We start from the raw sequence: 25603 nt of genomic DNA, 5'->3' as shown, positions 1-25603 counted from the left end.
TGTTTTGTCTAGGTCCACTGTTCAGGGAGGTCCAGAGATCTGTCTGCATTTGTCTACATGGCACAAGTATGCACTGTGCCCAGCCTTTTATGTGGGATCTGCCTGACTTTTTATATGGGTATTGGGTATCCAACTCATGTCCTCATGCCGACACAGCAAGTGCTTAACTAGATGGACATCTCCCCAACCCATGACTCAGATCTCTGTAAAAGAACTCAATAGTACCCCTGTTGTAGTTGGCATAGAATGGTGGTGTGGAAGTGATCTTCTGCTTCAGAGTTATAAAGGCTAGGCTAATACAATATACTGTCTTTATACAACTTCGAGGTTTATGCTACTAAGTTACTCTACTGTGGCACACATTGCATGTGCTTGCTCTCTTGTCATTTACTCAGATTTCTGTTTTCTGTTCACAGCCTGCACCAGCATGGACTACTTTTAGAGTCGGCCTGTTTTTTGGAATATTCATTGTGCTGAATATTACTCTTGTGTTTGCAGGTAATTCTTAACCTTTTCATTCATTTGTTCTTATTATATTTATGCCACATTCTGCCCTTCTGTAAAGAGTCAAGCATGGCTACCTAAAGTACTGTAAGAAGTTTTGTGGGGTGGTTTTAGACATTTGTTTGTTTTTCCTTTGGGATATAATTTTGTAGACCATCGACTTCTTATTTCCTATCATTTTCTAGTCTTTTTTAACCTCAAGAGATTTAGAGTTCAGCTATTAAGAACTTAACCCGGGGCCAGGAAGGTGACTCACTGGTTAAAGATGCTTGCTGCCAAGCCTGACTTCCATGAGTTTTGACCCCTACATGTTAGAAGAAGAAAGCTGACTCCCACAAATTATCCTCTGACATGTTTGTATATGACATGATATATGCACACATACACACAAACACACACTATGTAAAAAGTGTAATTATGTTTTCTTGGTCATAAATGGAAATAAATATGTTACAGAGTTCATACACTAACCCTTATTTATTCTGCTTATTAGAGACCCTCACGTCCCCCAGAATCTGCTAATAACTGTCCTGCACGCGGTCTCTAGAGGCTTAGCTATGAGGCTTTCAAATCAGTAAAGTCCAAAACTAGGGCTAGGGTTGGAGCTTAGGTCATAATGCTTGCCTAGCATATATGACGTCTTGTGTTCAGTCTCCAGCACTGCACAAATCCAGGTGTAGTAGCACAAATCTATAATCCCAGCATTTAGGAAGGGGAGGCACAAAGATCAGGAGTTCAAGAATTTCCTCAACTACATAGTGTGTGAGTGTGTTTGAGGCCACCCTGGGATAAATGAGGTCCTATCTCAAAAAATAAAACAACCCATACCCAAAGAAGTTACAAACGGATTCTTCTGTAAGAGCAACTAGTCCCAGCTTAAGAACTAGCACAGTGCCTAGCCACAGGCAGCCTTAGAAGCCTCTTAAGAGCGTGAGCAGCCTTTCAGTAGCATTTTGAGTTATCACACCTGGAAACCCTTCAAATGCCCCACCTGTTTTTCTAATTAAATTTCTTCAGTATTTCTTTGCCAGTTTCTTTCCCAAGTCATAGTGTTCTATGTGGCATTGAAATGTTGGATAACTCCAACATATTCAGTTCTCATATTTCTACTTTCTATGTTAATTTTCTATCTAGGCAAATTATTAAAGCTTATGGCTACAAATGCTATCTATATGCTAATGACTTGCAGGTATATATTCTCTCTCCTCTGAAAAAGATCTAATTGGCTGTTTGACTATCTAACAGGTATTAAGTAAGACAAAGGGACCCTTGATTTTTTTTTTTAAGTCACCAAGATAAAGCCCAAACTTTTAAGTCCCTCTTTACCCCTGTGTTAGCTGAAATCATCAAGTTAAAAAAAAAACAGAAAGGCTTATTTTGGCTCATGGTTGTAAAGATTTTAGTCCTTGATCACTTGAACACTTCGGGCCTGTAGCAAGGCACATCACTGTGGTCACAGTGTTTGAGAGTCAGCTGTTCACTGTTACTACTAGTAACACTACTAGCTGGGGACAGCACACATGACACATGACCTTTGGCCAACACTTAGATTCCAAACAACATCCTTCGTATTTCATCACTTACACATACAAGAAATCTTGTTACTGTGTCTTCATATTGTTTGAATTTTATCACTTTTCACTCCATCCATTAGTACTGTCTTTGTCTCAAGAGTCGTTTCTTGTTTACTGTACAACAGTGTGCATCCACTGTGAGCTTCTTCTAACCACAAGTCTGTGAAAGGTGGTTTTCTTCTGTTCTCCTTTCTTCAGCCCCTCCCCCACCATAGTAAACAGGATGTTAAGGATGTTGCACCTTAGTTGGTTACTTCCTATCCTGTCTTTCTCCCATGTTCACTCAGTTGTATTCACTAGTCTTTGAACACATCTGTTGCTTAGGGAGCTCTTTCCCAGGGTGTCTCTTTGCCTTATTCTTTCCCTTCATTTAGATCTCTGTTTAATGCTGTCTTTTCAGTGAGGCCTTCTGTGACCACACTATACTGAAATGGTCTCCTCTCATTTTTCTATCCCTTTGACCCACATTAGCTTTCTTCAGATGCTTGTGACATGACAGTGCATACTCCTGCCTCTACTTGCTACTAATGTGTAAGCAATAGTTGGACTTGGTCCCAAACACCGCTATGCCTGGGCTGTTGTCTCTAAGCACTAGAATACTACATGGAGCATAATAGGAGTTTAACAATATTTGGGGAAGTCTGAATGGATCGAAGAGAAACCAGTTGAAATTAAGTGATGTACAGAACTTTATTATTTCTTGGATGCGTTCTCCTCAGCATTGCCTGTTTTATATCATAAAGTTATAACCCTAGTTGCAAGGGCTTTTACATGAACTTTCCTATTGACTGTATGTTTTCATTGTATTATTAGAGTTCTCTAGCTAGAAAGACAGCTCAGCCATTACAACCAAAACTTCAAGGTTCTCCTTCCCACTAGTTGCTAAAAAGTATTATGCACCCATAGCATACAATTTAATATTGCTGAAATTTATGATAATTTTGTAACCTGTTTCTGTGGATATAGGGTAATTATAGTTTACGTGTTTAGAATACATGAAACATCTACAGTACACACGACCACCTAGTTTGTCTAAGCTGCCGTGGGAAGAGCATAACTCTGCCTGAGTTTCAGTTCCAGCCCCACCATTGGTGGGTTGTTGTTATGGTCGTATGGACAACTGGTCTTTTCTAAAACAGTTTCCTCATTTATTCAATGAACTCAGTACTTTAAATTTATAGGATTACTTGAGAATTTATCTTTATTTGTTCATCTATAAGTAACTTAAAACCTTTGTGTTTGTGTTTTGCATAAATGTAAATGTGAGCAGTCTCGTGCCCCTGCACAGGCAGAGGAGCAGAGGACCAGGCAGGCGTTGTTCCGTCTTGTTTTGAGGCAGGTTTCTCTATTGTTTACCTCTGCAGTGCCAGACAAGCTGGCCTACCAGCACCTAAGATTCTCCTCTCTCCCCTGCCATCCAGTGCTGGAGCACAGGGATTATAGCTTCGTGTTATAAAATCTTGCTTTTTATGTGGATTCCTTGCATTCAAACTCAGATCCTCACACTTGCACCGTAAGCTCTTTGCTTACTGTGCCATCTCCCCAGTTAACCCACAAGTCACCTTTATGTGTCTAGTAACTGCCCTTGATCCCCATGAGTCTTCAGACAAAAAAAAGTATGTGGGGGTGCAGAGGAAGGACGGAGTTGTGTAGCTCAGTAGCAGAATGCTTGCCTGTCTCAAACGGACTCCTGAGTTCAGTCCCCAGTACTGAAAAACCAGGAGAAGTCAATCCTTAAGAGCTTAAGTAAGTCAGGGAAGAAGCAGATGTCTTTCTTTTCATGTGAATTAAAGGGAAAGGGGGGTTTTGTTTGTTTTTTATTTTTTAACTTAGGACAAGCTGAGTTTTTAGTAAACATAGACTGTATTACTGTGAGTTTGTTTTTGTTTTTTTTTTTTTTTTTTTTGGTTCTTTTTTTCGGAGCTGGGGACCGAACCCAGGGCCTTGCGCTTCCTAGGTAAGGGCTCTACCACTGAGCTAAATCCCCAGCCCCGTGAGTTTGTTTTTAATGCATGCAATTTATATATCTAGCATTGTGCATTGCACTCTAACCTCAGAACCCTTTTTTGTTTGATTTCTCTGTGTATTGGTGAGGGGGAGGGTAAACAGATAAGGCCAGCTGTCTGTCTTTATTTATCTCCCCTCGGGTACTGAGAAGAGAGCAGTGCTGAGAGTCAGAGGGAGACGCAGCAGCAGTAATGCATGTACAAGCACGATTCTTTTCTTTGAGCATTCACATAAAAATTATGTGCATAATTGCTGTGGTCTCTCAAGGGGACATGGCCTAGTGTTCAATAATTTGCCAGAAAAAAATCTCATATCCCAGAGTTTTAGTTTCACGAAAATAAAAATTTTTCTATATAGATTTTTGGTTTTTAGTTTTTCTTCTATTAACCTTTGCTCAATTTGAAATAATCAGAGTATGCCAGATTCCACTTACTACTTAACATTTGCAGTAGATATAAGGGTATAAAATAAGCACTTGTAAATTAATGGTAGGACTATTGATTGTTGAAATCCTTTTTGAGAATAATTGGTAGTATATGTAAAATGTTACAATCATTTTAATTTATTTTTTATAAATGTAGTTTACAATCTAAGAGGCTACAATACAAAGAAATAATTTTGTGCCGTGTTCCCTACAACAGTAGCATCTTAGAAGCCTCTCACATGGGGTTGGGGATTTAGCTCAGTGGTAGAGCAATTGCCTAGCAAGCGCAAGGCCCTGGGTTCGGTCCCCAGCTCCAAAAAAAAGAAAATAGAAAAGAAAAAAAAAAAAAAAGAAGAAGAAGCCTCTCACATAGCCATTGATTGTGGAGTGTGTACAGGAGTTGTATTGCCCTGTATAGTGGCACATCTCGGGGGTAATGCTGGAAGTGAAAGGTAGGCACAGCACTTCAGAGAGCTGCTAGGCACTATTTACCAAAACGGAGGTGTAACCTATGTTTGTGTGCAGTAACCTATGATCTGTCTCTAGGAATAGAGATGAGCGCATAGATCTACAAGTAAGCACTTGAGAACATTAGTAACTGTACTATGTTAATGTCCCCAAAGCGCAGGCACTGTTTTGTGATGAGTTTCAACAGTGATTCAGGACCCAGAACGGCAAAAGAAAACATGTCCAGCAACTTGACTCAGTGCAGCGAAGACTATGATGAAAAGGTTTAGAATAGACTCCTGTTTGGGGCGTTGCTTTCTGTTGTGAGTTAACAGACATGTGGTGATTTGTGTATAACTTACATACAAGTCCAGAAGGCTCTGGAACCAGATTACTGAGATTAAATTTCTGTGTCCTTAGACGGGGCACTTGATTTAACTCTGTTTCTTCATTTTTCTCCTGTAAAAAAAAATGTATGTTTTTACTGTGAAAATTAATAAAATTATACACAGCAAGCAGCACATAGCACCACTTAGCCCAGGAGCTGCCAATGAACGTGTGTCCTCTCACTAAGAGTTTAAAGTACGCGAGAGTCTAGATGGAACAGTTTGCAGCTTTTGTTATATGGATCCATTATTCACAGAGGTGGCTGCTTACTCTTAAATAGAGATTATATTAACTCAGCTTATTCCATAATTACTTGAAGTTTTTTGGGGGCCCTCTCACATCAGCCATCAGTCAAGACAGTCTCCCAGAGACATAGTCGCAAGCACATTCTCAATATGGGTACCTCTTCCCTGGTCACTCTAGGTTATGTCAAGTTGACTAGACAGAATTAGAAATTTTGGAATGTTAGAGCAAATCTGTGAGTGGTAAACAGTTAAAACAGTTAAACTTAAGGTGGAATTGCAATGTCAACTTCAAGATTTTATTACTTTCCCCTCTGAAATTATTTCTTTTAGTGAAATGAAGTGTATAAAAGATGAACACTCGTTCTTTGTGTGTGTGTGTGTGTGTGTGTGTGTGTGTGTGTGTGTGTGTGTGTGTGTCAGATGCCTGTATACAGGTATACCCAGCATGTGTACATGTAGAAAGGCCGAAAGAGGATAACAGGTGTCTTTCCTATCCCTGCTTTATTCCCTTAGGCCAGGTTGCTCACTGAACTTGAGGCTGGTGGTTTTGCTAGGCTGCTGGTTAATGAACTTTCCGGGCCTGCCTGACTCCATGATACAGCACTAAGTTATAAGCAGCTATGACCAAGCCTGCTTTTATATGGTGCAAACTCACTTTGTCATGCTTGCTTAAGCTGTTTCTCTGACCTCAGAATTAACTATTTTACAATAAGAAGTCAATATTGTTGCACAGTCTACCTTTTATCGTCCTAGAAGGAAGCCTATTGCTCCAGCTGTTGACAACTACTGTCCTTTTCTGTCTTTATGGATATACCTCCTGTAGATAGTCCATGTGACTGAAGTCTTGTGGCCTTTTCACTTAGCGTGTTCTCAACATGCATTCACATTGTGGCATCATTCCGTGCTACATTCCACATACCACAGTTTGTTTATCCATTCGTCCATTCATAGATACTTTGGGTCTTCTAAACTTAATTTTTTCTTTGTTTATATTATTATATTAGGAGCCATGGGCATGTGCTTGCTATGGCTCACATGTAGTGATCAGAAAATACTGTACGGGTGACGTAGGTGAGTGAGTTGTTTCCCTCCTATTGGGGCCAGAAATGGAACTCAGGTAGGTGTGCAGGCTTGGGGCATGTTTAACTTTATAGGAAAGCATCTTATTGTTTTTTACAGAGGTTATACCACTTTCCATTTCTACCAGTAATGTATGAGGGTCCTGTTAAGTCCATCCAAGTGGATGTGAGGTATTGTCTTAGTTTTTTAATTTGCATTTTCCTAATATCTAATCATTTTAAGCATTTTTCTTCTAGACCAGTATGAGAACAGATGATCTTTTCATTGACCAAGAGGAAACTGAGAGCTAGAAATTCTAAATTAAATAATTTATCCTACTAGGATTTGATATCTGATTTATATATTTGATTTCAAAGCAACACTTTCTCTGACCTGTTATTTTTAAGTTACTAAATATTTTTATAAACAATAAATGGTTATTTAAATTAAGTAAGTATAATTTGGTTGAGATGGAATGAAAGAGCATAGTAGGTGCTGGGGGAAAGCTCACTTTTAAAAAGATAAGATGCATTGGGCCTGTCACTGGGAGTAGTGTAGGGCAGCTTTGGGAAAAGTGCCTTGGAGAGTAGATGTCTTTAAGAGCTCGGGCTCCAGAGCTGAGGCGTTTGAACATCAGAATTGCAGGAAGCTATAGATCAGTAGTGTCCCGAGTGGATCGAATGGGCATACGAGCAACATAGTACTGAAGAGCACCAGCTTCATGCACAGTGATAAAGGTTGCAGCCAGGTGTGGAGGCAGAGGCAGATGGGTTCCTTCAAGTTCAAGGCCAGGCCAACCAAAGGCTACATTTAGGTCAATAATCCAGAGGAAATTACTCAACCTATCTGTGCTCCGGTTTCCTCAGTAAACATAGACTATTATAATGATTCAAACTATTACATGTAAAAGCACCGAGAACAAAACTAAACCCTTAGCGTAGTAAACATTCCATAGATGTCAACTATTATTTTGTGACATTTAGATTCCCACATTGTCTTTTTGTTTTGTATCTTTGAATTTTACAACAGATCTGTGCAGTAGAAGTTAATGTAGTGTGATGACAGAGAATGCAATGTTGAAGAGGTTGTATCATACAAGAAGCTCCCATTGACAAAACTAGTCTTATACTAGGCATGGCACATATTTAATGCCAGCAGTCAGGAGGCATAAGCAAGAGGATCCCTGTGTTTGAAGCCAGCCTGGTCTACATAGCATGCTCCAGCATAGCCATGACTGCATGTCTCAAACAAAAACAAAGGCTGGTCTTACTGTTCAATGCCACTTAGCCCTGCTGTCCTATAATTTAGAAAATAAATCAAAATTAAAAAAACATATAGAACAATGGAATAACATGATTAAAAAAGTTTGAGGGAAATTATTCTAATGGCACTCTGCAGCGTAAAGAGGCACAAGAAATATACCTAGAGCATATTTATTGACTCTTAAGATAATCTAGATACAGATTGCCTTTGTAGAAACATTCTGTGCTGGGTCTGTATCTTAGAGAATGACGAGAAAAGATAATTAAAGGGAACATTGTAGATAACTAACCAATACATTTTCTTTCAGCTGTATTTAAACTTGAAACAGATAGAACTGTATGGCCCTTGATAAGAATCTATCGGGGTGGCTTTCTTCTGATTGAATTCCTTTTTCTACTGGGCATCAACACATATGGTTGGAGACAAGCTGGAGTAAATCATGTCCTCATCTTTGAACTTAATCCAAGAAACAATTTGTCTCATCAGCATCTCTTTGAGGTAATAAAGCACAGAGTCTTGTGAACATGTCCTCACTAAATGAATGACCAACTCACTGGGAGTCTCCTGAGTGTACTCCACTCTAACTGAGCGGCTGACTCACTGAGAGTCTCATGGATGTACTCCACTCTGAGTGGCTGACTACTGAGGTGTTTATGAATAACCTGATGGGTGCTCAAGTCCATCTCCCACTTGAGGATTATTGAATTGTTAATCGTTTTTCTTATCTTTGTTTATTAAAGACTATTCTGTGTAATGATAAGAAGTAACTTTCTCTCTTTTGTGTTCCCTCTGCTTTACAGATTGCTGGATTCCTGGGGATATTATGGTGCCTGAGCCTTCTGGCATGCTTCTTTGCTCCAATTAGTATCATCCCTATATATGTGTATCCTCTTGCCCTTTATGGGTTTATGGTCTTCTTTCTTATCAACCCCACCAAAACTTTCTACTATAAATCCAGATTTTGGCTGCTTAAACTTCTGGTAAGTCTAGAAGGCATGCACAACATTTTTAGAATAGTACATTAGCATTGACTTCCTCAAATGCCTCACGGGACTGTTGGATTGCACAGCCTCAGAGGCAGGATTCACACTGGGACAAGTGAGTAGTGTCCAGCTTCAGGAGTAAGTGCTTTTGTTGGATACCAGATAACCTTGGTATATAACGTTTATAACATGGTAGCCCTGGAAAAGTGCTTTACATTTTTTCCCTACTAAAATGAAGTATAAAGTAGCCAGATAGTGAATTGATTGTACATATTATAATTAATTAACCAGTGTGGTAATATATAGAACTTTTTTTTCTTTCTAAAGAAAAGAGCCAGTCAGAGTGTCATTGTGTAATCCCTTACTTAGGATTTGAAGGTAGAAGGATCAGAAGTCTAAGGTCACTTTATACTGCATTTACCTCAGTATCCTCTTAGATTACCTATAAACTATAAGTCCCTATGAAGTGTTTATTTTTGCCTAATTCATATATGTGGGTGCCTACATATACATATATGCATGTGTACCACGTGTGTGGTTGGTATTCATGAAAGCCAAATGAGTGTATCTGATCCCTGAAGCTTGAGTTGTAGACAGTTGTGAACCAAGCATGGGTGCTGGGAACTGAGCCCCTCCTCCACAAGAGCAGCAGTACATAACTACTGAGCCACCTCTCTAGCTTTCCTATAAACTTATTTCTAAATGAGGTTTTTGGAAGATTCAGAAAGCTTGCTGTGATGATGTTGCAATAGCAGGATGGTGGAGATGTGTACTTTGTGTGCAGTTCCCCGGTGAGTCCTTTGTTTAAGTAGGAAGCCATGATTTCATGCATGGCTACTTTCTCTGATGAGTAGAATGATCCCTGTTGAGTGGATATGTATCTGGGACTGCACTGTGTGATGATAAATTTAGACTGATTGGTTGAATAGGCTGGAGTGATGTATAAAAAGGATTAACACACTAGTAAACGTCTTCCTTGAAGCAGTGACTTGTTGCTTTTGTAATATCGTTACTAGAACACAAGTGTTATTGGGTATAGGTCATTTAAAATCAGTTGACCTATTTATTCAAACTTGATTGATAAAATTAGTCCCTAAAATGTATGTCAGAGAATTAACAGAATGTTTTCACCATAGTTTTATTTTTTGAAAATGTTTTGTAAAGATTTGTCCTAAAATAAAAATCTTATTTCCATTGTTTTTTACCTTTATTTTTACTGAAAAACACTTAGTCTTAATAATAAAGATTGCTCATGGGCTGGAGAGACGGCTCAGCGGTTAAGAGCACCCGACTGCTCTTCCAGAGGTCATGAGTTCAATTCCCAGCAATCACATGGTGGCTCACAACATCTGTAAAGAAATCCTATGCCCTCTTCTGGTGTGTCTGAAGACAGCTACAGTGTATTTATATATAATAAATAAATAAATCTTTAAAAAAAAAAGATTGCTCACTACTTATATTCATAGTTATATGGGAATCTTTGAAATTGACTTATGCTACCTTCCCTTCCAAAAAAAAAAAAAAAAAAACTTAAGAACTTTAAGTACTAACTTTCTGCAATGTTAGTATGTCAAATCTAGTGCAGTCTATTTATACTCAGTAAGTCTTTTGTCCTCTTTCCTATCTCTGTATTTGCCCCAACTAGGAATCCAATTAGAAAGCGCAAAGCCCCAGACTTTCTAATAGTAACATTACCTCATTCTTCTAGTAAGCTAAAGTTTTAAAATATAGTCCTTAGTTATATCATTTAGTGATCAATTTGTTTTGTTTTGTTGTTATTTTTCAAGGCAGGGTATCTCAGTGTGGCCCTGGTTGTCCTGGAGCTCGATCTACAGAACAGGCTAGTCTTGAACTCACCTAGATCTGCTGCCTCTGCCTCTAAAGGCATGTGCCACGACCACCTGGGCACAGATCAGGTTTTACCAATTTTTTTTTAGTAAAATTGTGTGTGCATGGACATGAACTTAAGGGACCTGGAGAGGGCTCAGTGGTTAAGAGCACAGGCACTCACCTGTAATTCCAGTTCCAGAGGATCATGGAATCAAAATATATCAGCTCCAGAGACCAGTATCTCAAAACTTGTTATTGTTGTTTCCATAGCTAGCTTCAAACAGTATCTGTTATAGATCACATTCAGGATTGATTCATACTATATAGTCATGTATCCCTCTGAAGAGAAATGCTTATAGAATAAAGAGAAAGAACCAGCCACATCTGAGGGGAGGGCTGCCATAGATTCCCAGGTTGAATGTGTCTACTAAATGAATACAGCTATACATCCAGAGAGCTAGGAATTTAAACTCATTTTCAGAATTACTACTGTGTCAGAGGAATGCATTATTATCTATGCATTTTCTTCTGTATGATAAAGTCAAGGGAGTCTAAGAGGATAAAGGTAAAAGCTATCTCTATCCATACTCCTCCATGCAGACTCATCCGGGTCCCCTGCACAACTTGAGTTTATTCCTGATGATTGCACCAGTGTCTGGTTCTGCTCTGCAATGCCAGGAATTTTTTTTTTTTTGTAATTATAACAGGTTTATAGAGAACAAGTCAAGGTGAGTTTGTGTTAATGGGAATAACAAAGGACTAGCTTTGGAATTGCTATGAGAAAGTTAAGCATGCTAGTACACACTATGATCCTGACACTTAGTGAGTAAAGGCAGGAGAATTTCAAGTTAGAGGACAGCCTGGGCTACATAGTGAGGTCTGTCTCAACCTTAAGAGAATTGTTATAAGAATTGAGCTATACCATTCTATAAACTCTAAGAGAATATATTGCATAAGTTAGTTGCTTAATAGATTTATCATTATTTTCAGAATAGTGGTCAGAGGTGATTTTTGTGGAAATTACAAGGCGAACACAGTCATTACCATTACATTAGTGAAATCAATATTATATAGTCTGGGGGTGCAGTCAAGTGGTACAGTGCATGCCTCATATGCATAAGATCCTGGGCTTGAAACCCAGCGCTCTAAGAGTGTCATTTAGGTTAGAGAATGTGACAGGCCTCAGATGATGTAATCATGTTCCCTGCCTGTTTTTCCCTCCCTGATTTTTTGAGACAGGGTTTTTTTGTGCAGCCCTGGCTGTCCTAGAACTCACATTGTAGACAGGCTGGCCACCAACTTGCCTCTGCCTCCCTGTGTTGGGATTAAAGGCATGAGCCACCACTGTCTGGCCTTCCTGTCTTTTATAGGCAAAGAAGAGCTTTGTAGTCTGCCGAGTGTTCCCCTGTCCACCAAATGCTTTGTAGCCTAACACCAGGTTGCCTCTTGTGCTTCGTATTTTTTCTTGATAGGGTCTTACTCCGTAGCTCAGGCTAGCCTCAAACTTGTTGCATTGCTGCCGCAGCCTCCTAAGTGAAGGCCTTCAGAAATGAACCACTATGGCTAGTGTGTTCTCCCTCCTCTTGCTTTCTGCTTTCCCCACCAACAGCCATACACTCACCCACTGTTTCCCTTCCAATTTTGCATTCAACTCTTTCCTACTTTACTACTTAACCCACCCTCGTTGTCTGGGCTTTGTGTATGTGTGTGATTTATTGGTTTCCTTTTTATCAGCAGTCACTCTGAATGGTCAGCCTTGAACTAGAGAACTGTTTCTATGTTTTCTCATTTTTTTTTTCTTTCTTTTTCTCAGTTTCGAGTATTTACTGCTCCCTTCCATAAGGTAGGCTTTGCTGATTTCTGGCTGGCCGATCAGCTGAACAGCCTGTCAGTGATTCTCATGGACCTGGAATATATGATCTGCTTTTACAGTTTTGAGCTTAAATGGGATGAGAGTAAGGGCCTGTTGCCAAATGATCCGCAAGGTAGGGTATGATTTTGTATTCACACTACTGAATTGCCAGCATAAACCAAGAACTATTGGGAATGATAACTACGACAGTTAAGGTCATGATGAAAACTCATCCAATAGCATTACACATGTAATTAAATGTGCTTGGCACTTTGTTAGCAATCTCCTTATCTGAAATCATTTATTTGGCTTTTAAGTTGTGTTAAGATTTTAGTCAACCACTTGCCAAGAAATTTACAACTTACACTTAAAGAATTCTGCAGTTATCTCTCAATGTTCATATGTGTTGGTAGCTGTATCACAGCTGCTAGAGTGCCAGCAACTTGTCCTCATGGAAATGCTCAGGACGCCATTGTAGGTGCCAGCGATCCAAGTACCGATTGCTTAGAATCAGGTTGGGTGCCTTGAGGAAGAACATCCTGGTCAGTTCAGAGTCCTGACCTTCTGGCTCTTTACCCATGCTTGGGTGACGCACATTCATTTAGTTAGGAAGTTTGCATTCATAACAAAGATCTAATGTAGACGATCTAGCATGTACTCACAAAAGATAATGGCAAATTGGGTGTGGCAGCCCACCACGCCTCTGCAGTCCCAGCACTGGGGAGGCTGAAACCATAGGATGGTGGGTCAGCCTGGGGTGCATAAATGAAATCCTGTCCCCAAAACAAAAACTACTGCAAAGCAGCCATAAAAACCAATAATGAGCCATAAGCTTGCTCTGATTAGGAGGAGGCCACAGAACGCGTGCTCTGGGTGTATGTTTATAGTGACTTGTCACTTACAAAGCTGTCTCAGTACCCGTGATATTTCTACGTTTTCCTATGTTTAAAGTCATAGAACAAAGCATGTGTTTTTTTTTCCTTTTATTCATAGACTCTTTTCTTATAGTTTTATTACACTTGAAAAAAGTGCAAAATCGCTCGAGTTGGTCCTAGGATATTCAGAAATCTCAAAAACCATTCATTGCCCAGTAGTTGTTCATTGCCCAGTAGTCGCCTTGGCTTCTCCCGGCTTCTCAGCCACTAAAGAGCTTGAGCAAGGAGCGTCTACATAGGAGAAAGTGACTGTGAACCCATGGGTTAGGGTTTTATGGATATGCTGATGGGTAGTTGTACTGTGTGACTAAATGGTATGAACAGTTAATTTATTTGAATTGTGATTTTTTTTTTCTTCTTCTTTGAAATCTTCACAGAACCAGAATTTTGCCACGGATATACGTACGGTGTGCGAGCCATTGTTCAGTGCATTCCTGCTTGGCTTCGATTCATCCAGTGCCTGCGCCGGTACCGTGACACAAGAAGAGCCTTTCCTCATCTAGTAAACGCTGGCAAATACTCTACGACTTTCTTCACCGTGACATTTGCAGCCCTTTACAGCACTCACAAAGGTATGCCGACGTCTCCCATCTGAGCCGGTACTACTGGAATCTGTTGCCCTGGACTCTGCCATCCCTGCTGCTGGTTCTGCTGAGGCTCCAGACCCCAGTCATCTCAGTTTAACCTTGAATACAGTTTTAATCTCATTTCAATTAGCAGTTATTACCAATAAGACTCGCAGTCATTCAGTAAGAATTGCGATGCTGTTTCAATCCTGTCTGATGCTTAGTGGCTTTAACCTATGGATGCCTTGGGTTTTCATTTAGTGGTTTAGAGTGGTTTTTTTTTTTTTGTTTTGTTTTTTGTTTTTTGGTTTTTGGGGTTTTTTTTTTTTTTGTTGTTGTTGTTGATGTTTTTTGGGGGTGGGGTGGGGAGGTTGAGATTTCCTTGTTCATTAATGAGGTTAAGAAATGGCTAGGTGCACAAGAATCCCTCTGGCAATCAAGTATATTTTTAATCATTTTCTTTCACCAACTTGTAAGGATTGTTTCCAGCCCATTTAACTGCAAATTGAGTTCTCTGATCCCTCTAGTTTCTCGTCTCCATGGCAACCTGCTATTACTTGCTACTGCTTCTGTTGGGAAGAAAAAAAAAGCTTTTAAGTTCAGAGCCACATGCAGACACTCCTTTTGAATTTTTAACCTTTTCCCAAGAACTGTCAATCAGTGATTTCCCGTCCTTGTACTAAAATGCATTCCTTCTTTGTCTGCTGAATAGACAGCATCAGCCCACACCTTAGACAGTGCAAAGAGCTGTGACTAATGCAGACTAGTAGAGTGCTTTTTAAATACTCAGGTAAATTGTTCTTAGTAACCTTTTCTGTGAGGCTCTATTGGGAGATGTATTCAGAAGTACAAAACTACTGTTGCTCTAACATGTATCTGATGCCATGACAGATGAGGGCACTGTTAGTGCCGTGATATTGGTGTCACTGAGCATGCACATTATGACATAGAGTCTGTGCTAGAATAGTATTGATAAATGTAGCCATTCTTGTTAAATGATAGAATTTAATTGAGTACCTCAGTGAAGGAAACACATCGCCACGACTTCCATAATTTTAGTTCTTGCTAAGGAATGCCAGTAGTCAATACCAGTATGCACCATGATTTATAGATTTGACAGTTGATTTGGTACAAGATGCTATGTGGCTTCTTTTACTAAATTATCAGAAATATCTGCCTCCCATCTTAGGTATAAATGAGTGCTGGGATAGATTATACTAGTAATATATTCATTAAGAAGCTTAAAATTGCCACTAGGTGCTATTGACACAAAATACAGCACTCACCTCAGGAAATAAGAGATAATTTGTTCTTGAGGCAAACCTAAGTGGCAGTAGCCTGGGAGCACAGACTCAGGTTATAACCACTGGAGGAGATCACATAATATTTTATTTGTTACAGAACAAAGAAAAACATAAATCAGTGCATTTATCACATTGGTGGTGACTGCAGGCTACAGCAAAACTCTGTATAGATCTGGGACGTCTGATAACATGTTTAGCTTTTAGGTTGGTAAGGGCTAGTGCCCTGCTAAGCATACATTTTAGGGCTGTAGTGAACTTGGTCCCCAACACCCATGTAAAGGCTGTGCATGGCGGCAAGCATCTATAACCCAGCTCTGGGGAGGTAGACACTGTGACTTGCTTGCCAGTCATAGTAATCATGTCACTGAGCTCCAGGTTCAATCAGAGACCTTGACTCAAAAAATAAGGTAGAGAATGCCTGGGAAGACACCGATGCCAAGCTCCCCGCACACACACAGAGAACACATTTGACAGGTCTGGATAGTCAAAGGCACGGTCATGCACAGGAGTGGACAGTGAGTGGCTTTCAAAGGGACAGTCTAAGGTAGTCTGATTCCGGTATTCACACCATCTACAATCTTAAAGCTCAGCGGTGAGATTCAGCCTTGTGGAATCTTTTTAACACTGCCCCCACCCCAGGGAACTTCCGTTTACATAAAGACCTTTAACAACACAAAAGGATCACAAATCCAAGGCCTGTCTTATTTACAGAGTGAGTTCAGGCCAGTCTAGCAACATAGTAAGATCCTGTCTCAAAATAAGAAATATATAGCTTACCTGTCATGTGTGGAGCTCTGTGTTCAGTCCTTAGCATGGTGTAAGAAAAAGTACAAAGAAGGTTGGGATGGGCCAGCAAAATGGCTTCACAAGTAAAGGCACCTGCAGCAAAACTTGACAGCCCGAGTTCAGTCCCTGAGTACCCATGGTAGAGAAAAAGAACTGCTTCTGTCAGGTTGTTTTCTGACCTCTGTGTTTGCATAGTTGGCTTATGTGGAAATGAATGCTTTGTCCCCAGTATCACAGGGGGCTGGGGAATGTGAACAGAAGTTTGACCCAGCATAATTTATCTTTAAATGAAACAGTTCTGTACTAGTAAATATATATATTTCCTATTTAACTATAGTTTAATGTGGTACAGTTTTACATTGATATATTTGATGCATTGATGACTTATCTGCTACATATATATGTAAACTGATAGTAAATTATATTCTTTTCTCAAAAACAAAAAAAGTCAGATTACAATATTCTTTCACTACAAGGTACTAAGAGAAGTTTTCTTATATCTGACTTAAAATTATTGAGCTTTGTTTAGCTGTATATACTAAGGAATGGTTAGAATGGTAAATTTATAGAGGTTTAAAACCACATATTTTTGAAAGGCTTCTATTATACTATTTTGTATAAGCAGTGATCAGACAAACCCATAGCACAAATCTCTCACACAGCCTGCTAGGCCACAGATAAAAGATGACATTCAGACCACATGTAGCTGAGAATGACCATGAAGGTCTGATCCTCCTGCCCTAACCACCCAAGTTCTGGGATTACAGATGTGAGTTGCCCTGCCTGGCTCTTTATTTCTATTTTGTGATACCAGGATCGTGCTCAGGGCCCTGCGTGCGGTGTGCCAGGCAGTCACTGTGCCACAGGGCTCATCCAGCCTCACCTTGCAGTGTAAGGGAGAAGTAATTCTGCTTCCTTCTTCTGTTGCCCTTGACCCCATTTGTCACGGCTGTTTTGTCTTACACATAGCTGTATCTTTAAAGTGAAGATAATAATACCTATATCTACTTACTTCACAGAATCAGTAAGAATTGTCCTGAAATCACAGTATAGACTTTATAGGTGTGCTTGCTGCATGAATGCCCTGGAGAGAAAAATGGAGTGGCCATTTATTATTTTTGTTGATCATATCCCTAAAGTTTTTTAAATATTTTAATATTGCTGCATATTGGATACATAAATAATTTTTGTACCAAAAAGTCTAGAACTTGGGATGGCAAAATTTTGACATTTGAATTGTGATCAGGTTTCATATCCCTCCCTCCCTTCCTCCCTTCCTCCCCTCCCTCCCTCCTTCCCTCCCTTCCTCTCTTCCTTCCTTCCTTCCTTTTTTTCCTTCTTTAAGATAGGGTCTCATGTCAGGTGGTATCAGTGCATGCCTTTAATCCCAGCAGAGGCAGGTAGATCTCCCTCCCTCTCTCTCTTTCTCTTCCTCCCCCTCCCCCTCTCTCTTCCCCTTCCCTCCCTCCTTCCCTCCCTTCCTCCCTTCCTTCCTTCCTTTTTTTTCCTTCTTTAAGATAGGGTCTCATGTCAGGTGGTATCAGTGCATGCCTTTAATCCCAGCAGAGGCAGGTAGATCTTTGAGTTTAAGGCCACCCTTGTCTATAGAGTGAATTCCAGGATAGACAGAGTTACACAGAAAAGCCCTGTCTTGAAGGAGAAAACAAAAAACAGAACAAAACAAACAAACAAACAAACAAAAGGACAAGGTCTCACATAAAAATTAACAAAGACAGGGCTAGGCCACACATAGGTCTGACTAGCTTCAAATTCATTATGTAGCAAGCATGACTTTGAACTTCTGACTCCCTTCTTTCTGTTTCCCTCCTAAGTGCTGGGATTACAGGAATGTGCAACAACAACAACCAGTTCTATGTGGTGACGGACATCAAACTCAGGGCTTCAGTGTGCTAGGCAGACGTTCTACCAGTTGAGCCATCGCCCCAGCCCTAGTTAGGTTATTTTCTTGGACAGTGTCCTAAAAAAACAAAGACTTTAGAAATAATTACTGAGTCAAAAGAATCAAGTCAAAATGACTAATTATGTAGATACTTTTCTATTGAGGCTGTTGCAAAAGAAACATTTATGAGGAAAGAAGAGTAAAAGACCATGACATAACCTTGTTCAGACTCTGATGTGATTCTTTTCAAAGAACTAGTCTGCCAGGGTTACCATAGTAACAGCATTGTATTAAGTGCACTTTTAAAATTGTTACAGAGGTTGTTTTTACTTATGCTGCATGAGTTGTAAGATAGAGGTGTATGCATTACCCTGCACCTAGGATCATTGTAGGTGAGGAGTTAGGCAGCCTATCTAGGGAGATTAATCATGATAATATTTGGCCTCTTTTGTTATATTAAAAAAGAAACTTAATTGAAATAAGTTATTTTCTATCATTGATTTTTGGAGACAAAAGAATTCAGCTAGCAGCCAATCTCTGTGTTCAAAGATTCATATTTCATTCATGACCACATTTGAAACAACTCCTACAAGTGTTTTCTTGGAAATTGGGATTGGAGGAGGTGGGAAGTATTTTAAATGGGTTCTGGTTCCCTTAAGATTGCTTTGCTTTGCAAAGACAGGTATGTGGGAAGTATAGGAGCAGAAAGGTGTGACGCTATCGCTTCTACAAATTGTAAGGAGAGAGTATTGCATTGCATTGTGTGGCATTGTAGCTTCTAACGCTCTGTAAGACACTAAATTCCTAGTGGAGTTAGAACCTTACTGTTCACATAAATAACAGGGATTGGTAGGGGGTGAGGGTGGGGGACTTACATTTCATGTTTGCTGACACTTCTTAGGGTGAGATAGGGTTAGCTATTATATTTTCGAAGGAGACTGGCTGTAGAGCTCACTCACATCCATGTTACTGGTGCCCAGTTCTTGTCTGGGTCCCTTTGTGCACTCTGAAGGCTGATCCTCTCAGAGAGTTTTTCTCGGCTCCAGTCTGGACCTCTGCAGAAGTAGCCACTTCATTATTCTGAGTGAGCACGCCTAGTCCTGAAGTGCTGCTTCTCTGGGGTTCAGCCAGTTGCTACCCTTTTACTGCCCTGAATAATAGGCTTCTAGTCCACATTTTAATCTGCTTATACTATAATAGAAATGGTAATTGTGGTTTTTAATTCTCTAGGGAAATTTTTGTTCTATTAACTTTAAAAGATATACGTTCTATTAACAAAAGAAAACTCATTTGGATAAATGTTCTCATTTTTGCCTTACTATTGAAAGTAGCTCAAAACATTAACTCTTTTGGAAGTTATTATATTCTGTTGTTATGCCCTCACAGGGGAAGAAACTGATTTACAATCTGTCTCAACAAAATTGGCTAAAGACCTGTTGATACCAGGAAACCAAAATATAAATATACTGGGTTTTTTCCTAATTAGTAATTGCCATTTTCGGCTGTTATGCTGATTTTTAAACAGCTATAATTGTTTTTATATATAAACTCATGTATAAATAATTTCTCGGGGTTGGGGATTTAGCTCAGTGGTAGAGCGCTTGCCTAGGAAGCGCAAGGCCCTGGGTTCGGTCCCCAGCTCTGAAAAAAAGAACCAAAAAATAAAAAAATAAAAATATTTTCTCTATATAATATTAATTATAGCTTTGAAAAAAATTAAACCTTTACCTTCTTTGTCACTGAAGACTTGTAAAAAGTAACACCTGTGTTGACACCTTAATTCTGTTTTGATTCTTTTCTCTTGTCACATTGATTTTCTTAATTGTTCTTATAATAAAAACAGCATTTCAACTGGATAGTGGTGGCACATACCTTTAATCCCAACACTTGGGAGGCAGAGGCACTGATCTCTGTGAGTTCAAGGCCTGGTCAGGATAACCAAGGCTATACAGAGAAACCCTGTTTCAAAAACAACAACAAAAAACCCAGCATTTTAATATGAGTTATGTAGCTTTAGCAATACTCATACAAAATAGTTTAAAGATTGTAAAGTATCTATAATGCTTTATTGTTCAGAAGTTGTAAGATTTTTGATGCTTGAAGGAAGCAAAGGTGATTATTATTTGAATTCAACTTATACAACAATGTCTGATTGGAGAGAAAGTTGAGACTTGGTAGAATCCTAAATTTTCATTTTAATCTATACATATAACTTCATATTGATGCTATCAGTGAAAACCAATGAATTTATTATATTGACATATTTTAGCTGCAAAAGAAAAGGCAGAAGCAATGAGCAGGCAAATAGACAATAAGGCCTCATTTCTACTATATGTGGTACTCTGGGAGCAGACGAGACTGTCTATGAGTCTCTTCAAGTTTTATTGTTCACCATAGTAAGAATACTCATCAGCTGTTGTTGCCACATATAAGTCCACCCAAAATTTTGTAACTTAAATAATTGTAACTTATTCTTGCTGGAGCCTCTTTAGGTCAGCTGGAATCTCACTGGAGTAGGTTGAGCTCGTCCAGTAGAACTGCTTCTGCCCTGTTTTATCTGTGCTTAGCTCTTAACTGTCAGTTGGGAGTGGGGCTGTTCCATGTGTGTTCATTCTGGAGCCCCACCCCATGAAGCAAGCCTTGCCAAGGGAAGCTCCCCGTGTGGCACTGAGGAAAGCAAGTCCTATAGCACAAATGCTTTTAAAGCCTCTTTTCTTGCCGCCTAAGAAATCACACAGCAGGTCCAAAGTAAGCCTGCCCTGCCTAACGCAAAAGCCATCACCAAACCCGTCATCACTGAGGCAAAGAAAACTCTTGCCTTGGGAATGGGTAGCTGAAAGGAATGATATTTCAGCTGCAGCCTGACCTCTACATGGAAAACAATCCAAATTGACTCCTTAATTGGCAAAGGTCTTAACCATAGTTTTGCAGAATAAGCACATGAGCAGTGTTTCAGTTCACTAGTAGCAGAAAATGCAAGTTAAGGTAATATCTGCTGGGTGACAGTGTCAGTGCCAGTAAAGGTACAGGGCGGTGAGCATTCATTCTCAGGCAGCTGAATGTCTTCTAGGCAGGTGTGGTAGCTCATGTCTTTAATCCCAGCACTTAAGAGGCAGAGGCAGAGGCAGAGGCAGAGGCAGAGGCAGAGGCAGAGGCAGAGGCAGAGGCAGAGGCAGAGGCAGAGGCAGAGGCAGAGGCAGAGGCAGAGGCAGAGGCAGAGGCAGAGGCAGAGGCAGAGGCAGAGGCAGAGGCAGAGGCAGAGGCAGAGGCAGAGAGGCAGAGGCAGAGGCAGAGGCAGACACATCTCTGAGATGGAGGCCAGCCAGGTCTACAGAGTGAATTTGACACAGAGAAACCCTGTCTCATCTAGTAAATCCCTTTCCATAACTAGAATAAGAAGAGAACTTGGGGAAAGTTAAGACATGCTTATGGCATTCTACAGTAAGAAAATGAAAGCGTGTAACAGGTTTACAATAGATTTAGCAGCTGCAGGACATGAAACATCACATGGTAGCCTGCCAAAGGATAATGCCATCACCCGCAAGGAGAGGTGAAGAATGTGTAGTGACATTATTACAATATAAAGTCAGGTGTGCTGGCACATGCTTGTAATCCCAGTACTGAGCAGGTAGAAACAGGTAGATCAATGGAACTAACTCGATGGTCAGCCAACCAGACCTACTTGGCAAGTTTAAGGGTAAGAGAGGCCCTATCTCAGGGGGTAAATAAAGATGGATGTCCCTGAGGAAGGACCTCTAACATTGTCCTCTGGCCTCTATGCACACAGAAGAAGCACAAAAAGTACTGATATCAAATGTGATATTTACGGACTGTGTCCGTGGCTAAATACTGTTTGAAGTATTTAACATGTACTAATTAACTTTACTCAGAGCAGCCCTGGGTATGAAGAGCAGAACTAGGCAGCTCTTAAGGTGGCATTTTATTGAGAAACATTGCAATTGAGGAAAAGTGACCATTATTCTTCCTGTGTTTGCAACTCCACTTACATCAGTAACAAAGAAATGAGAGTTTATAGCCAAGAAGTTAAGGAAAGGAAATTCCTAAAAGAAAACATTGGATTAGACACCCTGGCTAAGCCAACCTGACAGATTCTTACTGAAGACAGATGTAGGTGCTCCGATGTATGTTGGGTTTGCACAGTCTAGGCTTCCTTAGCAAGGTGCTTGTTACGGCTGGGTGATACAGACCCCGTGTATAAAGCACAAGGGCTAGGATTGAGGCCGGGAGAGCTTTAAGAAACTTAGCTAAGCAAGTCAAGGAGAGAGTCTTTGAGAGAGACAAACACTTAATCTTCATTTTATAGGGAAGGGAATTAAAGCAGTGGTTAAGATATTTGCCCAAGCCCCCCAGCTAGGAAGTAGAAGAACCAAGGGTATGAATATGCATAAAAGACTGAACTTCAAAACCCACACTACCAAGTGGATAACAGTGCTAGAATTCACTTCAAGGCCTTGTGATCATTTCTGTTGTACTAGTCTTCTTTCTAAGCTTGCCGAATGCCCTGAGTACTACCCAATGTCACAGTGTTAAAATCTAGGTAAACAAAACAGAACCAATCAGATACGGTGTTGAGCTTGTCATTCCATGTAACAGCTGTGTTTGAGAAAGCACAGAAGTACAGTGAGCAAGAATAATGCAAGGTGTGTTTATCAGAAGATACACCCATTTCCTGCTTCCTTGTCCTAATCACCACATCCACTGAGTGCCGAGCCAGGAACTTGCCCGTCCCACTAATGGCCACAGCATTGGTTCAGGCAGTGTGGAGTCCGCTCCAATAGGAAAGTAAGTCCTCCCTCTGCCAGGGAATAAGTGATCTCTGAATTAGAGCTATTTCAAGTGGGAAATGATTTAGCTAGTATGTTTAATTTGCCTAGCATTATGTTCTTTGTACATTTTTATTTCATTATTATTGTATATGTAATGGGGGCTCTGTGTGCGCCGTTATGTGCATGTGCTATGAGAAGACAACTTTGTGCAGTCTGTTTCTGCCTCCCTTTCATGTGGGGATGGAGATGTGTGTGTGTGTGTGTGTGTGTGTGTGTGTGTGTGTGTGTGTGTGTATTCAGATTCTTCTGGAACTGGAGTTGCAGACAGTTGTGAGCTGCAACGTCGTGAGTCCTAGGAATTAAACCCAGGTCCTCTGGAGAAACAGCCAGTGTTCTTAACATCGAGCCATCCGTCCAGCCCCAATAAAATACATTTTAAAGGAAGTGTTGGAAAAATTAGGAAGTTGGCTATTATGCTAATAAATAAGACATGTCACTATATATCTCTTAGAATGTAGTGGACAAAAATGTGCACACATGGCACATACACATGCTGGGGATTGAAACCAAAGCCTTGAGCATGCTAAGCATATCCTGATACTCAGCTACACCTTGGCCTCTTCAGTGATATTCTGAATAGTATGCAGTATATGATTTTCATTGAAACTTTGAAAGAAAATTTGTTTCATACAGTAAAATAGTACTTCTGTTCTATTTAGTGGAAAAGAAAAGAAAACTCTAGTCATCACCTAATATTTCATTGACACATAGCATTTGCATGAGTCAGGCAGGCTTCTCAGAGCTTGGTACATATTTTTTTAATGGTTTTGAAGGAGATCCTAGAGCATATCTTCTTTAAAGGCAAAATTTTTACCTGTTTACACAAGGGGAATCAACACTTTCCAAATAAAGTGAAATATTATAACCTACTCAACATATTTCATCTCTGGTACAGAAAGACTAAGCAAAGAAAACTGATACAAAGTGTAGAAACTGCTGGGTGGTCCTTCTTGTCCCTGACACTTACACACACACTATTCTGTTTCCTATATCAAGAACTTCACAGGTGGGCGTGGGGGCACAGGCCAGTAATCCCAGCACCTGAGAGCCCAAGTCAGGAGGATTTTGAGTTTGAGGACAGCCAAAGCTACACACCAAGACCCTGTCTCAAACACCTCCCCACCCGAGTCCTCCTCCTCAAACAAACACTACTTACACGTTTCTAATTGGTTTTTTTAAATCTCCCACCTAATTTTGTATTGCTACAGTAAGATTTCATTACCTCCCTCTTTCAATTTAACCAAGTCCTCTGCCAGAAAGAATTTTAAAGAAGCATTTGAGTGAAAAGCACTCGTGTGTCAAGAGCTGGAACATGGCCTTGGGAGTATAGACAGAGTGGGACTGGCTTAATTTGCTCCCTTATGAACTGTGCTACCCTGAAAGAGGCACTAATCTAAATTATAGGTTTATAAATGTGGAATACCCTTCCTTTTCTACCTGTAAGATTTAACTTCTGTGTAAGACTCCTGTGTCTGAGTTTGGTTGGTTGAGCTTCGTGGTGTGACAGAAGCATGTAGAAAGCACAAGTAAAATACTAAAGAACGTCTCTCTCTTCTTTTTAATATTTTTATGAATGTGAACGTTGTGCTTGCATGTATGTCTGCACCATGTGTGAGCCTGATGTCCTTAGAGGTCAGAAGAGGGCATGGAACCTTCTGGAACTGGAGTTTTAGGTAGTTGTGAACAACCATATGGATGCTGGGAATTAAACCTGGGTCCTCTAGACAAACAGCCAGCGATCTCAACCCCTGGCCCAGTCCCAGAAAGGAGTTTTGTCTTGTTTTTAGCACACTTGTGGAGAACTTCAGTAGATCAGAGGTCGCTTCACTGTCTGTCACTCTGCAGAGCAGTTTGCAAGCACAGGTGCTGTTCTGCTAGATGATTAATTTGGAATTTAGACATTTCATTTGGAACTTCTTGTTTCTTGATGAGTTCTCAGTGTATATTTTTAATCCACCTTTGGTTGAATTTTCTATTAGTTTTTTAATTTGTTGAGTTCTTTATATATATCTGGTAGTTTTTAAAATCTGGTAGTTTTAAAAAATATATATATATTATCCCAGCCATGCAGTGGTGGCCCATGCCTTTAACCCCAGCACTAGGGAAGCAGAGGCAGGTGTCTCCCTGAGTTTGAGACCAGTCTGGTCTACAGAGAGTTCCATGTTGGCCAGGGCTACACAAATAAGCTTCTGCTGCAGCGTTTCCTCCTAACGTGGCCTTTAACAGGCAAAGTTTAGTTTATCAATATTTCCTTGTGTGAATGACTCTTTACCTAGGCCTAGGTCTGAAGTTTTCTTTTCTTTTTCTTTTTCTTTTTTTTTAATCTCAGTCTTACGTTTTTATTAGTGTCCTATTTTCTTGTTTTACAGGTAAGTCCATGATCTATTTTGATTGAATATCTATATAAGTTTTGAAATGTTTCTATTAGACAGATCTATGACCGTTAGTTTGAGTAGCACTAACGTTATTGCAAAAACCTGTCTCTGCTCTATTGAATGTCAGCTTTCAAGATCAATTAGGCATTTTGGGGGCGGTGGGGTCCATTCCCAGATTCTTCCTTTGTGTTTCGTGTTTGCCAATACTGGAACTGCATATTAAATCTCAATTTGGTAAACTGATTCCCCCTACCTTACTATTCGTTTCCAGGTTGTTTTGCCTCTTTTAATTTCTTTGCGTTCTTTTACTAATTT

General features: G+C 40.0%; 1 protein-coding gene across 2 annotated transcripts in view; it reads left to right on the top strand.

Moving 5' to 3' along the window:
• The window catches only part of Xpr1 (xenotropic and polytropic retrovirus receptor 1), a 144733-nt gene that overhangs the window by 96662 nt on the left and 22468 nt on the right, over nucleotides 1-25603 (top strand). For both annotated transcript variants that reach the window (XM_039090615.2, NM_001105992.1), the window contains 5 exons: nucleotides 417-498; nucleotides 8218-8408; nucleotides 8711-8890; nucleotides 12537-12708; nucleotides 13888-14082. In XM_039090615.2, the coding sequence (XP_038946543.1) occupies nucleotides 417-498; nucleotides 8218-8408; nucleotides 8711-8890; nucleotides 12537-12708; nucleotides 13888-14082 (820 nt within the window). The remainder of the gene's footprint in view (nucleotides 1-416; nucleotides 499-8217; nucleotides 8409-8710; nucleotides 8891-12536; nucleotides 12709-13887; nucleotides 14083-25603) is intronic.

Source organism: Rattus norvegicus, chromosome 13 (assembly GCF_036323735.1).
Source record: "Rattus norvegicus strain BN/NHsdMcwi chromosome 13, GRCr8, whole genome shotgun sequence".
In the NCBI taxonomy this organism is placed as follows: domain Eukaryota; kingdom Metazoa; phylum Chordata; class Mammalia; order Rodentia; family Muridae; genus Rattus; species Rattus norvegicus.
The sequence above is the reverse complement of the archived record's forward strand: the minus strand, read 5'-3'. Positions and strand labels throughout refer to the sequence as shown.